Source organism: Akebia trifoliata, chromosome 2 (assembly GCF_017979445.1).
Source record: "Akebia trifoliata isolate Shusen 1 chromosome 2, ASM1797944v1, whole genome shotgun sequence".
Lineage (NCBI taxonomy): Eukaryota > Viridiplantae > Streptophyta > Magnoliopsida > Ranunculales > Lardizabalaceae > Akebia > Akebia trifoliata.
The window spans coordinates 30,138,021-30,152,194 of record NC_141376.1 but is presented as its reverse complement, the minus strand read 5'-3'; the positions used below and the strand labels follow the sequence as shown (position 1 = coordinate 30,152,194).

The following is a 14,174-nucleotide window of genomic DNA, read 5'->3' as shown; positions in this document are numbered from 1 at the left end:
TATATAGGCTAAGAGCATAAGATATAGGCACGCTAGGCTTACTTTTGTAGCATTCTGACCTCCATTTCTCCATGACAGGAAATACCTCCATTCTTCTTAGAGAGATTTATTCGATGGACCTAATTGTTGCATTGTTATTATAAAAACTCCCTTGAAATTCTGAAAAACTTCTAAGAAAACCTTACTTTTTGAAGTTGGTTACCCATTAAACCTTATTTTACCAAGTTTGTAACTCATCAAACCTTGGAGTGGAGATCCACATCAAAAAATTCAGATTGATGTTAATTTATTAATTAACATATGTTGAAGTGGATGCAACGACATTCGTTTGCGATATCCAAAAACATAATCTGATGACACAGGATTATTAAAAACAATATTCTAAAAATTTTGAATCTTTTTATTTTTTGAAAAATAGGTTAATTTTCACACTTGAATTTTAATTTTAAATTCGGTAGTTCAATAATTATCCATTTTCAACACTTTCAAAGAAGATAATAAAGATTTTTTTTTTTTGAATCCAAGTTTTTCTATGAAATCTAAAAGGTTTTTAGTGTTGGATTGCCAATTTGATAATTACACTCCTAGGTACTCTAATTAAAAGTGACAATCTCAATAATAAAAAGTGACGGATTCGTTGATAATTATCAACGATCTCGTCGAGATCGTGACTTGTTTTAATAGTGAAATTGTCACTTTTTATGCGCATTTAGGGAAAATTCTCTTCAAATTAGTCGGCCTTGTTGAGTAAAACTGGTGTGCTATAAAAAGAAGTTAGTCCGAAATATTGGTCTAACATAAGCAGCAACTTTTTTTTTCTAGCCCCATGGAAGTATCCGAGTCGCCACATCATGCCACGTGTCCTTCAAAACCACCTTCGCTTTTACACCTGTCCGACTCTATCCTCACATTCAAACGAGCTAATCTTCTACGTCTCTTTCTCTCCAACTTTCTTCAAATTTAACGACAACAAACCCTAATTTAAGACAAATTTTGTTGTCTAATTCAAGGTTTCTGCAACATCTCTGCTGTCGATTTGAATCATTTTTTACTTTTTATTGTTTGATAATTCATGATATTGTAATAATTTACTGAATCGAATCTTCAGAAACATCGATTTCTCATCATTTTTATTCCCCTAGAAATTGTCAGATCCTCTGCTAAATTTGGCAGAATTTTCTTCGAAGTTTCAGAGACAAATTCAGAGTATTTCTTTGTCGTAAACCTAGCAATTCTATCTATTATTATATGATCCGTTTGAGGCCAACAACATCTCCAATAAGCGAAACTCGGTTCTCGATCGTTCCTTATAAAAGATTTCGTGTTAAAGAGAAGGCAAACGAGCTAAATTTAGGCAAAAAATTTGAGTTTTTTAGATTAACTATAGTTATGGATTCAAATTCGAAGGCGTTAGAGGCGTCAAATTCGCTTCTCTTGACATCTGGCGCGAGTGGACGCGTAAATGCGCTTCTGTCGATTCGAGTGTTGAAGAGTTTGGTAATGTTGATTAACGCCTTTGTGATGATTTTGATTTTGCCCTTCAAAGGGCGGAAACGAAGCATTTCGTCTCCAGTAATGGCGACTACAGAGAAACCTAATAATGATAAGCAAGAGATCACTACCAGTAATCGAAAGATTCCGGTTTTTAGGGTTCCATCAGCTATGGTTCCTCGAAGGAGTAATCCGGGAGTTACAGTAGATCAAGATGTCGCTACAAGACGATCTCTTGCTATTAGAAGAGCGTTGCAGGACGAAGATCATAGTTCGATTAGGGAAATATTTTTGTTTGGTACATCTAGAGGAGACACGTTATTTACGCAGTCGTGGACTCCAGTTTCAATTAAAATCAAGTAAGTAATTTATTCTTAAATGATCTGTTTCTTAATTTTCAATTGATTAGGTCAAGATTCATAGATTCTCCTTTGGTCAGTTTTACTGAATTATTCTTTCTATAATTCCTCTGTTCTTTATTAAATCTGTTCCTGCATTGGTGCTATATTAAACATTATTTCAGTTGTTCCATCTGAATTTGAAAATAACAGTTCATGGAAATATAGAATGAAAGATCTGCCATTGGTTCTGATTCGACTCAATCTGTGTTTTTTTTCTTTTGTAAAATTTATAAATGTAGGAAGCCTATCCCCCATTCTTGCAATTACAATGATGTTTATTATATGATCCGTCCTAGAGTGACAATGCAGGACACTGTGCTGATGTGGAGGTGCCCACAGGTCTGTTGATGCTTTCACTCGTATCTCGAGGAAATCATCTACGGTTCTGTGCGCACCTCCACGTCAGGACAGTGTTAAATGCAGTATCCTGCACGCCACTGTTGTGCAATGTAGTTGGACCGAGCCCCTAGGATTGTAGTACCCAAGTAAATTCAACATTCCCTCATTTCTTACTGGCACAATGGTTGCCTGGTAATGGAGCATTTGATGGAGAAGATACCATACCCTCCCTTTATTCTCTTAGGTTTCTTTGTGATGCAATAGCATCGGCAATGCCACCATATAGTAGCAGAGGAAGGGACCATAATTGCATCATTATTCAACAATGGTGCCCACACCTTTGTATCATTTTCAGTGTGACACACTTCCCAATTGGCCCGCAATTTTATCATATATATGTTCTAAATGATATCTGAATGGTGGGGACACTTGTTAAAGTGAATAATACCATTGGAATATTACAAATGTAGTATTGGCTTTGTCCTCATGTCTGAGATTTCTGGAATCTGTTTGATCAGTTATTATATCGATGTCTTTAAATATTAGAAGTGTTAGAACTATTTTGCTGGGTGGCAGTGTTTCTATAATCATTTCAGTAGTTCTTGAAATGGAAATTGCTTCTTTCTATTGTTGGGTCAACTGCTCATGAAAGTTTTTCTATTCTTTTTCTCTTGTCCATAATTATTCTGCTTCAAGAGCTCCTTCCACATTAAGTAATCATTGAATATGTGTCACCAATTGGAAAGTTTAATTGAGGTTTATATTAATTCTCATCAGTTTAGGATTCTTTTTTTTTTGCTTCACTTCATTCATCTGAGTTATCGTGTTAGAAAACTGAATAGGAGATTCAGTGTTGAGGATTACGAGGATTCTTGAAAATCAAGTTTAATCTATGGCCCTTCAGGAAACCAACCGGGCCTGATCCAATAGTTATTAAGGACTTTTTTTTTTGATAAATAGTTATTAAGGACTTTATTGCTGGGAAAATAGGTTACAGGTTTATGATGAGGTTAGAGATGGAATCATGGTTTAAAGGTACTGAAATCTCATGGCTTAAAGGGACTGAAATTAAGTTTCTTATCTGACAGAGGTTAGGGGGACTAGGGAGATGACCAGGACTGATATCGTGACAGAAAACGATGGCTGATTATAACAGGAACACAGGAATACTTTGATGCATAACTCAGGGTTCATTAAAGAAATGGTATGTAGTTCAAGTACTATATGGGCAGAAGATGAGGCCTAGGTCTAGGGTTTTTAGGTAGGATGTATTATAAAACGTTAAGGATTTTAAGAATATCTAGATAATAATTTATATGGAGCAGAGAAATTCCAGATGTACTAAACGAAACAAAAATGACTTGAATTTTTGTGAGAAAGTAAGATTGGGATTTGAAAAGAGATAAAAGTTTAACCACTTAATGCTCCACTAGCAAAGGAGCTACACCATATGAGGAATTTTGGTGGATTTGCACTCATTAGAAAGGAGTCGCGGCTCCACACCTCTTCCTACTGCTATTACAATTAAAACTTGCTAGAACCCATAATTAAAAACTCTCCTATTGCTTATAGGATAATTTGAGATGCCTACTGATCTTTTATTATAGTGTTAAGAACCTAGTTGGTAACTTGATGATTAAACCTAGAAAATAAATAATATTTTTGATAAGCATAGATTTCCAAAAATAGGTACAAGGAAACCTTTTAGGTCAAGGAGGCCTCCATAAAAATAAAAAACAGAAGGAAAAAATAGAATCTTATTCAAGTCCCTTTTACAATAATGTCCGATCTTGATACAAAATCTCCGAAAAATAATCCTTCCACCCATGACCAATTGAACATGAGTGATTTAATTCTGAGAATAATATGGTGGTTATTTTGCTAGTTTATGAAATCCCTCATGTCCTGTTCCTTCCAAAGCTCACGACGGCTCACAAATATATGTTTATATCTTCTATCAATATTTTTGAATGTATTAAATTGAAACAATGGTTATACTCATAAAAATGGTTAAAATTAACTGAAATATTTCTATAAAAAAATTGCATTTTTATTTCTAAAATTTGACCATTTTTGTCAATATTTACTGCTTGTCAAAATATTTCATGAAATGAACAATGAGTTTTGTTGGAATATATGGAAAAAAAGGAAACTGTTAATTCAACCTGTGGAATGGAAATACTTTTATTTATTTCAAAGAAATATTTCAAAATTTAATGCCATGTTATCGATTATGTTGATGAAAATTTTATTTGAGTATATTGTGTCTTAGCTTCAAGTCTCTGGCCATGAAAAGTAGATTCTAATAGTAATCTATATTGTGCAGGGGACTGGTGGTTCTTTTACATGGACTGAATGAGCACAGGTAGGTAAATAAGTTCTTACATCCAAGCTTTGAAGTTTGAATTAACTTTCTAAAACTTGACATATTCCTGAGGACTTCTTCAATGTGTGAAACAGTGGTAGATACAGTGTTTTTGCAAAGCAACTTAATGCTAATGGATACAAAGTTTATGGGATGGACTGGATTGGTAATTTTGTGCAAATTTTACACCATCTCCTTATCTTCACTCTTTTTGTTGACTTTGAGCTATTTGTGTGCTTGCCCGAACATTCTACCTAGAGCTTTTTGCATATAAATTATATGTGATTCCTATTTCCCCAAACTTAATGTTATTCTTTCACTTCATTAAGTTATCATGTTATCTAAAGGGGATGCATTTTTCTTAATACTGTTGAACTTCACAAAGGAGGCAAAATAACTCACAGCAAGAATAAAAAAGTGGAGAGAATTTGGGGTCAGCTAAACGACCTCCATTCTAATTTGTACAAAGACCACGTCTTTTGTTATTTTTTTCTTTGATAGGTAAGCTAGACTTGAACCCACAGCCTCAAAGTTTCTTTGCAATGAGTCAAACCAACTAAGCTATGGGTTTACACTACGTGAAAAAAGGAGTCAATTTGACATGAACCTTTTAAACACTATGTGAAAAAAAGGGGTAAATTCGAAGGACCTTGGCGTCGAATTTACCCCTTTTTTCATGTAGTGCCTTCCTCATGTCTTTTGTTATTGAAATTGAGTTCATATCTGTTTTCACTCTCCATCCTAGTTTTTTTGGGGTGTTCCTCTTGTTCTTTTAGGACCTTCAACTTAAATATTTCTTCTAATTGGCTCTGTAATTGGCCTTCTTTAGTTGACTTTCTCTTTGTTTATCCCCTATTGGAGCTTCTCCTACATTTTCCCGAACGTTTTCATTTCTAAATTTTTATTTCTTAGTATTTCCACTCATCCATCTCAACATCATCATCTCCGTTACACTCAATTTATTAAGCATGATGCTTCTTGACCCCCCAACAGTCATAAAACATAGCTGCTCTTACTACAATCTTATAGAATTTTCCTTTTAATTTGATGGGTATGCGTTTTTAACATAACATTCCACAAGCGCAACTCCATTGTTAGATAAGCTCATATTCCTATAACCATCTAGCTCTAATTTGTGGGCAATGCTGATGCAGGATGATTAGGGGAGATAAGAAATGAAATTTGATTTTGGAAAAATAAGGGATTTAAGTAAATCTGGTTGGGGATTGAGTTAAGGATTTGGGCGACAATAGGAGAGATAAGAAAATAGAATTTGATTTTGAATTTTAGGCAAGTATGACCACAATTTCAATGAATATGGTTAAATGTTAAGGTTTTATAGGGTAAGGAGGGGATTAAAGGTTAAGGTTTATTGGGTAATGATTGAGGGTTAAAATAAAATGGGTTTCAAGAATCAAAAATCAAGGATTAACAATCAAGAATTCAAGAATCAAGAATCAAGAAAGGGCTTTCAAGAATAAAAAATCAAGAAAGTTAAGAGAAAATAATAAAAAGAAACAAATAAAGATTAGAAGAAAAAAAAAGGATAGAAAGATAGAACCTTTGAATCACACCAAGGGTTTTTTGGAATCACACAAAGAACTCACTTCACTCCATTAAATAAACTCATTCTTTATTCATCAAATCTTCATTGTTCATTTCTTAAAAAAATCCTTAATACAATCTATATAAAGAAAATAAATTTAAGAGTCCCAATCAAATTAAAATGCCAAATAAATAAACCTAATTTTCGTAACTTTCTCTCTCCTAAATTTCAAACCCTAATAAACTAAAATAAAAGATCAAGTAAAGTTATTAAATTGCCCCTAAATATACTAAGACCATGGGCCAATAAAACATCAAAATAAACCCAAAAAACATGAAAATAAAGCCTTAAAATAGAAATTTAAATAAAAACTAAAATCTACTCTTTAAGATTTGATGTCCTCATTAATTCTCCTCGACTGGGAAGATTTCGTTACTGATGAAATAAAATTGTAGTAATTCTCTTCATCGGTTGCATTCCGCATTAAATGTCTTCTTCAATCTCTCCATCCTTGTGTATAATAGACCCGAGATAACGAAACTAGCCCCTCCGAGGTATTTCTAGACCATCAATTTTTACTCGACATTCCTCATTTTGGGTGCCACTACTAAATTTACATTCCATATACTCAGTCTTGGTTACATTCATTCTAAAGTCCTAAGATTTCAACATCGCTCTCCATGTTTGTATTTTTGTGTATGATGGAGGGATTGAGGAAGATGTTGCCCATGTAATTTATGTTATCTAGCTCTAAATTTACATTCCACATACTCGATATTGGTTTTATTTATTTGGTAGTGAGGAATGCATTACGACTCTAAAAGGGCTCTTTCTTGAAAATCCCATACTTCCTTTATAACCCACTTCCAATATATCCTCAATGGTAAAGCCAAAGATGACTAATACATGATGTGCCATGACCTTTTTTTATACAAAATATTAAAGTAATTATTATTCTTCTATTATAAGGTAGATTTATAGATGCTTAGTCATAAATCTTATTTATATCAATCTCAAACATTTAAATTATTAAAATTGATTATTTTATGTCAAAAAACATTTAAAACCAATTGAGTTGCTTGAATTTTCATAAACTCAACCAATTGTCATCGTTGAAGCCTTATATCAAAAGACTTGGGGTCTTGGCTAAAGGAATCCTATTCCTATATTCATTTCATTCTAGAGCAACATTTTCTATTAATGAAAGTGTCTATATCCGCATTCACTATCCCAATGGATGTTCTTTGGGGTCTTCCTCTTGATCTTTAAGAACATGTAACTTGTATAATTCTTTTATCTATGGCTGTAATTGAATTTTGTTAAATGTGCCCGAATCATCTCAATCAACTTTCCATAAAAGTGACCAAGATTTTCAAAATATCAGGTAAATCATCTTGGGCCTTGAACAAGTCAATTTTCTGGAGATTTGTAATAGTTTCGCTCAGATTCATAGGTCTTGGATGAGTTTTAAAAACAAGGTTATAACTAACTCATGTCAAATATCTCCTAAAGTAACATGGTTGCCAAAATTTTCATGTATTGCTTTTTGGCTATCAAAATATTATTTCTGCACCAATGATTATCATTTCCTTAAATGTCAATGAATATTTCCTTATTTTGATGAAAATCACATTATTTCCGCCGTGGTTAAAAGCATTTCAATGAAATATTTCATTTCTAGGCTAAAATAAATATGCTTGAAATTGGAATTTGCAACCTTGATAAGGTTTAGTTACACTTGATGGTGGTCCAACCGCTTCTTAATATCGATTACCACTTTTCTAAACTGTTTGCCTCTTGTAATTTTGTGCATTATTGTTTTTATCATTTCTTAAGTGACGTACTCATGTTGAATACTTTAACTATTGGACTTGTTATTTATGTTCTTTCTCTCGATCCAATTTTCTATGCATTGTGGTTCCATCTAGAATGGAGTAGTGATGCGATACGCATCACCTATCATTGAATTTTTTTTTAGACTAGGATTTGATTTGATTTGATTTTTTTTTTTGTTGAGCAAAAATTTAAGGAGAAGAAACAGAAAATAATGCGGTTGAGAAGACCGGCCTTCAAAGGACCAAAAGCATTGCACAAGAGAAACAGCCTACAGATGATTCACAAAGCTATTTGAACAAACATGCTCCCATCTAAAAAGAAGATTTTTTGGAAAAAAAAAACACCGTTAAAACATTGAACCTGACCAACACCAAAAGAAAATAAACCCCGTAGAAGAAACAGTGACACCCAGAATGGAACTCTACTTTGCTTGAAACACACGGCTGTTTCTCTCTTTTCAAATACTCTGGCGAATAAGAAAAAATGCCAAGCACCTCAGGGTCCTCTTCCTACCACCAAAGCACAAGAATTGCTAACATTGGAACAAAAAAGACTACCGAACTAGGTATGGTTAGGAAAGGTGGTATAAAACTAAGAAATGAGACCAGATGGTCCTCACAAAAGGTTAGTGAATGAGAAGTTGAATGATAGATTCACCATCACAGTTACATAGAAGGCAGTGATTGACACAGGAAATACCCCTAGACATGAGATTATTAATAGTCAAGATATTGCCTAAGGTGGCTGAGCAATATGGTTACCAATAGGACTCCTATATCTCTCCTTAGTGTTGTACTAAAGCCCATTTCAAATGCTATCTTGAGGTCTAAGTCCAATAAAAACTAACTACCCAACTCAGGCCACTTGGCACATCCAACTACCTTCAACCTTAAGACCCAAACAGCCCTAGGCCTGTATTGAAGTTACCCCCTAGACCAGTTTGTTTATCATTTACCTAAACCAAACAACCAGACTAGCCCGATCCAGTTGACCAGATATGATATGTCCAATTCAGTTAAAGAGCCAACTCATTGATCCGACTTAGTTAACTTGTTCTAACCCAACCCACGTACTCCTTACGAAAATGACAAGGAATTAGGGAACAAAGAAAGATGTCTAAGATTGAGAAGAAATTCATGCCATAATCCTTTCTAATCAGGTTAGTATTAAAAAACAACTAGCAAAAAATGGATTTTCAAGAGTTAATTTCAATTGCATTGATAACTCCCAAATTTTAATTCTTATATATTTCTTCTACCCAATACGTTGGGACATAACATTATCAAGAGTCAAGAAAAATTCAATCACCAGACAAGAAAGAGAGTTGACTAAGTTGTTGACAATGAAGTTGGGAGCACCACATCTATCAAACTACGGTTCAATCATCATTATCATTGAATCCTTATCCCAAAAATTTGGAATTAGATGAAACAAATCATGTTCATTCATTCAATTCTATCCAGAGCCAACACTGTTCCTAAATTGGGGCCGTGGCTTCTTTGCTGGAGAGAATTGGCAGGGTTTCAATTATTAGGGGAATGGAGGTGGGAGGTGTGGATTGGGAGCAAGGATGGGATTTTTTCATTGAAGTCATTCTGTGTGTCCTTGGTTGAGCAAGGTACTCATGCATTCCCAGCAGTGGCAGTGTGGGGCCCTAAGGTTCCTTCTAGAGTAGCTTTCTTAGTCTGGTGCGCAGCTTTGCATAAGAGTCTCACAATGGATAGGATAATGAACAAAGGAAGGATGAGGCTTAATATTTGTCCTACGTGTTGGGGGAATGAAGAGTCAGTGAATCATGTGCTCTTTCATTGTCCATTTGCATGGCGGATCTGGCAGCATTTCATGGATTTATTTGAGGTGACGGGTTTTTTGCCTCAGTCGGTGCTTGGGGTATTTCAGGCTTGGCCACAGTGGAGCTACTCTTTTTTTTATTCCATGTTTGTGGATTGTTGCCCCCTTCACTATTTCTTGGGGGATTTGCTTAGAATGTAATAGTAGGGTCTTCGATGGTAGGAGTGCTTCAATGGAGGATGTGAAGTTGTCAGTGTTGGGCCTTCTTGTTCTAGGGAATCTTCTTTGAGGATTTTTTGGTTAGATGGGAGCAAGTATGTTGTATTAGGTCTGATTAGTGTCTGGCGTTTTCTCTTGTATTATTTCTTTTAGTTGGTCATCTCTCATCTTGACCGCCCTTAATGAAAGGATCTTTACTTATCCCGAAAAGAAAAGAAAAAAGGCCAATACTGTTCCTCCATTCAATTCTATCCAAAACTGTCTTCTGAGTTTGAATACGGTTAGGAAATTTCGTTATAAATGCATGGTAAGGGAGGAATTTCCATTATATGGATGATTCAATCTTCAATGTTTTTGGGTGCTTGGAAGAATGATTCTTCATAATGGTGGAGAGAATCCCTTGTAAATTATTTGATTCAGGAGCGGAGTCTATGGTTCACCTCAAGCAGTTTTTTTATTTTTTATTTTCCTTGCAACCCCACGCTTGGAATCCTATGTTCATCACTCTTATCAGTTTGAAGAACGAGTGTTCTTAATTATTTCTTACATTCTTGCCTTCCACGAGCTATTGCGATACTTTGTAATAATCGACTGGAACAAGTGTTGTAGCTGATTACAATTTATATACCTTTCTAACATCTCTTGCTGGTGCAGGGGTTGGCATATTTTTTTCCCAAAACGTTCCCCATTGTTGATTCTTAATTTCCATAAGCCCACTGGTTTGTTCTGTGGATTTTGGAGTCTCCTACTTAAGAAGTTGTATTTTATATTCCTTCAAAATATGCTACCCAGAGATATGGAATCAAAATGGGATCAATAATGTGATACAATACTTATCATTAAAGTTGTAGCAGCCATTATTTCCAGGTAAAATGGTCTCCAACTTATGGAGTAAAGAGGAAAATGGTGATGTGCTTTGTGGGACTGATCACTGCAGAATCGATATTGACATTATTTAGAATATTACTCTTCCAGACACACTCAATGTATCTTATTAATGTCTAGTGGAAGGTCACATTCTTGGGGGGTTTGTCGTTCATCTTCTAATAATCATGGTTTAAATGGAATGAGTTTCTTGTCATTCTTTACTTAGATTTCTGACGAAGGAAAAAAGAATCATTTCTTCCCAAGTTACACTCTTAACCCAAGCCAGAAAATTCCTTATATATTTGATTTTCCAAGCTATTGTACCAACTGTGATGCTTGAAGAGCTGTTTTGTTAAAATTATTGGGTTTTACTTTCTTATTTATCTTACTAGATAAAAATTACTGTTTTCTCTCTCAGGACATGGAGGAAGTGATGGATTGCATGCATATGTTCCTTCCCTTGATGCTGCTGTCAATGATATGGTATGTTCTTTCCCACAAAGTGTAGTCATAGGATGATTTGCTTACAACTAAACAATATGCCCCTTTTTTTTTTTACTCCGACATCAAAATTTACAGAAAGCATTTCTAGAGAAGGTATTAGCGGAAAATCCAGGTCTTCCATGTTTTTGCTTCGGCCACTCCACTGGTGCAGCCATTGTCTTAAAGGTAAGATTTTCTTTGATGGATTGCCTTCTTGTAACATTCGGTATAGTTTCTGTTCCCCTTCAAAAATTTGAATATCTTTCTACTGTGTAATGTAGGCCTTACTGGACCCTAAGATTGAAACTCTCGTAAAAGGTGTGGTACTGACTTCACCTGCAATACGAGTTCAGCCGTCTCACCCCATTTTTGGAGTAAGCACAACACACGTTATTTCAATATTTTAATTTGAGAGTTTCTATTGCCACACCAACTTTTACCAAGATCACACCAAGATTTGTCCAAATTCTTTGGTGATTCACCTATGAATTGGTGTGTTCTTAGCAAAAGTTGGTGAATGGAATCTCTCTTTAATTTTGAACTCTGTTTTTATTTTATTTTAAAGGTAATCAAAATATAAATTCTTTTTCTCCTTGATGGTAGGTACTTGCACCAATTCTGTCCTTTCTCTTACCGAAATACCAATTAAGTGCTGCGAACAAGAAGGGAATGCCAGTTTCTCGGGATCCGGAGGCGCTAGTCGCTAAGTATTCGGACCCACTTGTCTATACTGGTTCCATTAGGGTCAGGACGGGCTCGGAAATTCTTCGAATCTCATCCTACTTACAGCATAACTTGAGCAGGCTCACTGTTCCCCTTCTCGTTCTTCATGGCACTGCTGATACTGTAACTGACCCAGAAGCTTCTAAAAAACTGTACGAAGAAGCCTCTGCAACTGACAAATCGATCAAACTCTACGAAGGCTACTTACATGATCTCCTATTCGAACCCGAGCGAGAAGATATTGCAAAGGACATCATTGATTGGTTGAATTCTAGAATAAATGTTTAGATTTTATTAGTTGGTGCATGGCGGGAAGAAATGATCATAACCCAAGAGGGGAGAAAAATAAACAAAATGGTGAATTTCTAAGGTGGCAAGCATTTTTCTTGATTGCCACTCTGAATCCGCCCCCTGTATTCTATGAAGATTGTGGGGCTAATCAAATTTTTTTGCCTTATAATCCCAGAACTTGTGATGTCTGCCTTTTATTATGGCAGATGGGTCTCGCCATAACTAAGTAAAACAATAGAGGGAACTTTTTTATGAATCACTTCTTTTGACTGCATTTATGTTCACCAGGGTTAGAATTTCTTGCCTAAATTTGCATTGATATTGGTTCAATAGAAGTCTGCCTAATTATTATTTCTCATAATAGAGGAGTGGCTTTTTTGCTTTCTTGTTTTGTAGCTCTGTTAAGCTTTTGTGCTAACTTTTTTACAGAGTACTTGATGGGAAGAGCAATGTTTAGATGAACGATGGTGATCGTCCATTGGAGTTTTACCGGTGTTTTAGGAAATGACAACCCAGACTTAAATAATATTCTCTTTTTCAACTTAATGAGAGGTTTGTTTTCTTATATATATTCTTCGACAAAAATACTCTTTTCACATTGTGAATCTCTCCGATTTTCTTGTTTTCCATCATCATTTGTGTTTTCAATTCTTCTAATTATCTTATTATTTGTTTGCCTACTTGGGGAATCCACTGACTCCTAGGTATTTTTCCTATAAGGTGTGCTCGAGGGACTTAAAAATTCACATCGATTCACACTTTGCTGATGTGGAGGTGCGTACGGAACCATATATGCTTTTCACTCATATCTCGATGAAAAGCATCTTTGGTTCCTGTATACACATTCACGTCAGCAAAGTGTGAATCAATGTGAAGTTTAAAGTCACTCCTCCAATATTTTCCTTCTCGTAATTCTCTTACCAAGCATTTTTGAAACTTGGGTGACTTCTAGGTATAGAACAACAACAGCAGCAATAAAACTTTGTCACGAAAATTTTGGGTCGGCTGCCTGCTTTCATGGAGAGATCTAACTCGAGAAACTCATATGAATCTCTATTCGGTTTAGGGAATCCTAGAGTATGATTCCAAATTTAAGGACTTCATTTTGATTAGTTCAACGAAGGTTTTATCTCTATTGACAGTGAGATCAATGAATGGTAAATTATAAGTACTTCATCAAGACGATACTTGACTCGATCTACATTTCTCAAAGAAAATATGCGCTTCACCTTTTTCAGGAGTCTAGAATGGTTGCCGTCAGTAAGCACTGATACACCTCTGTTGCCAATGACTCCCTTATTTGATTGATCAAGATTGATAAACTATGAAGATTCAAACAGAGAAACCAAATATGACACAAGATTTACGTGGTTGGGGTAGATTGCCTATGTCCATGGGTGTTGATAATAATACTCTATTGATGAAAACTCTGAAAATGCAATATGATCTTAGCGTTTCCGAACTTGGAATATATATGACATCTTAGGGCAAAATACGCATTTTCAAAAGATAGAAAGACACCAGGGGCCTACGCCTTCTACACCCTTGCCCCAAGATACACCCAAACATAACTCAAGTTAGGGCCATAAACCCGCAACCTCTTAATGCATCATCATTGAAGCCTTTTCCCAAAGATTTGTGGCTGGCTGAAAGATCCTTGTTCATCCATTTTATTTTGTCAAGCCACAATTCCTGTTATTGAAAGTTTCTTCATATTCTAACTTATCTTTGTTTTAGAGCACATTAACTACAACAGTTCTGTGACCTAACAAGATCAGGCATTGTGTTTTAGGTAGTAAGAGTAGACCATGAAAAATAGATA

The 14,174-nt window shown here is 35.2% G+C and overlaps 1 protein-coding gene across 1 annotated transcript; it reads left to right on the top strand.

Annotated features, from left to right (window-relative positions):
• The first annotated feature begins 930 nt into the window (after positions 1-930).
• LOC147410100 (uncharacterized) lies at positions 931-12,622 on the top strand. Its single transcript, XM_086432288.1, has 7 exons — positions 931-1,850; positions 4,558-4,596; positions 4,692-4,762; positions 11,274-11,338; positions 11,435-11,524; positions 11,620-11,712; positions 11,942-12,622. Exons 1-7 carry the CDS (start codon positions 1,249-1,251, stop codon positions 12,347-12,349), a joined length of 1,368 nt encoding a protein of 455 aa, XP_086288414.1. The 5' UTR covers positions 931-1,248; the 3' UTR covers positions 12,350-12,622.
• The last annotated feature ends 1,552 nt before the right edge of the window (positions 12,623-14,174 follow it).

Coding starts and splice junctions, on each gene's coding strand:
- LOC147410100 (XM_086432288.1), top strand. CDS start 1,249: ATGATCCGTTTGAGGCCAACAACATCTCCAATAAGCGAAACTCGGTTC. Junction 1,851..4,557: donor CCAGTTTCAATTAAAATCAA/GTAAGTAATTTA, acceptor TATATTGTGCAG/GGGACTGGTGGTTCTTTTAC. Junction 11,339..11,434: donor ATGCTGCTGTCAATGATATG/GTATGTTCTTTC, acceptor CAAAATTTACAG/AAAGCATTTCTAGAGAAGGT.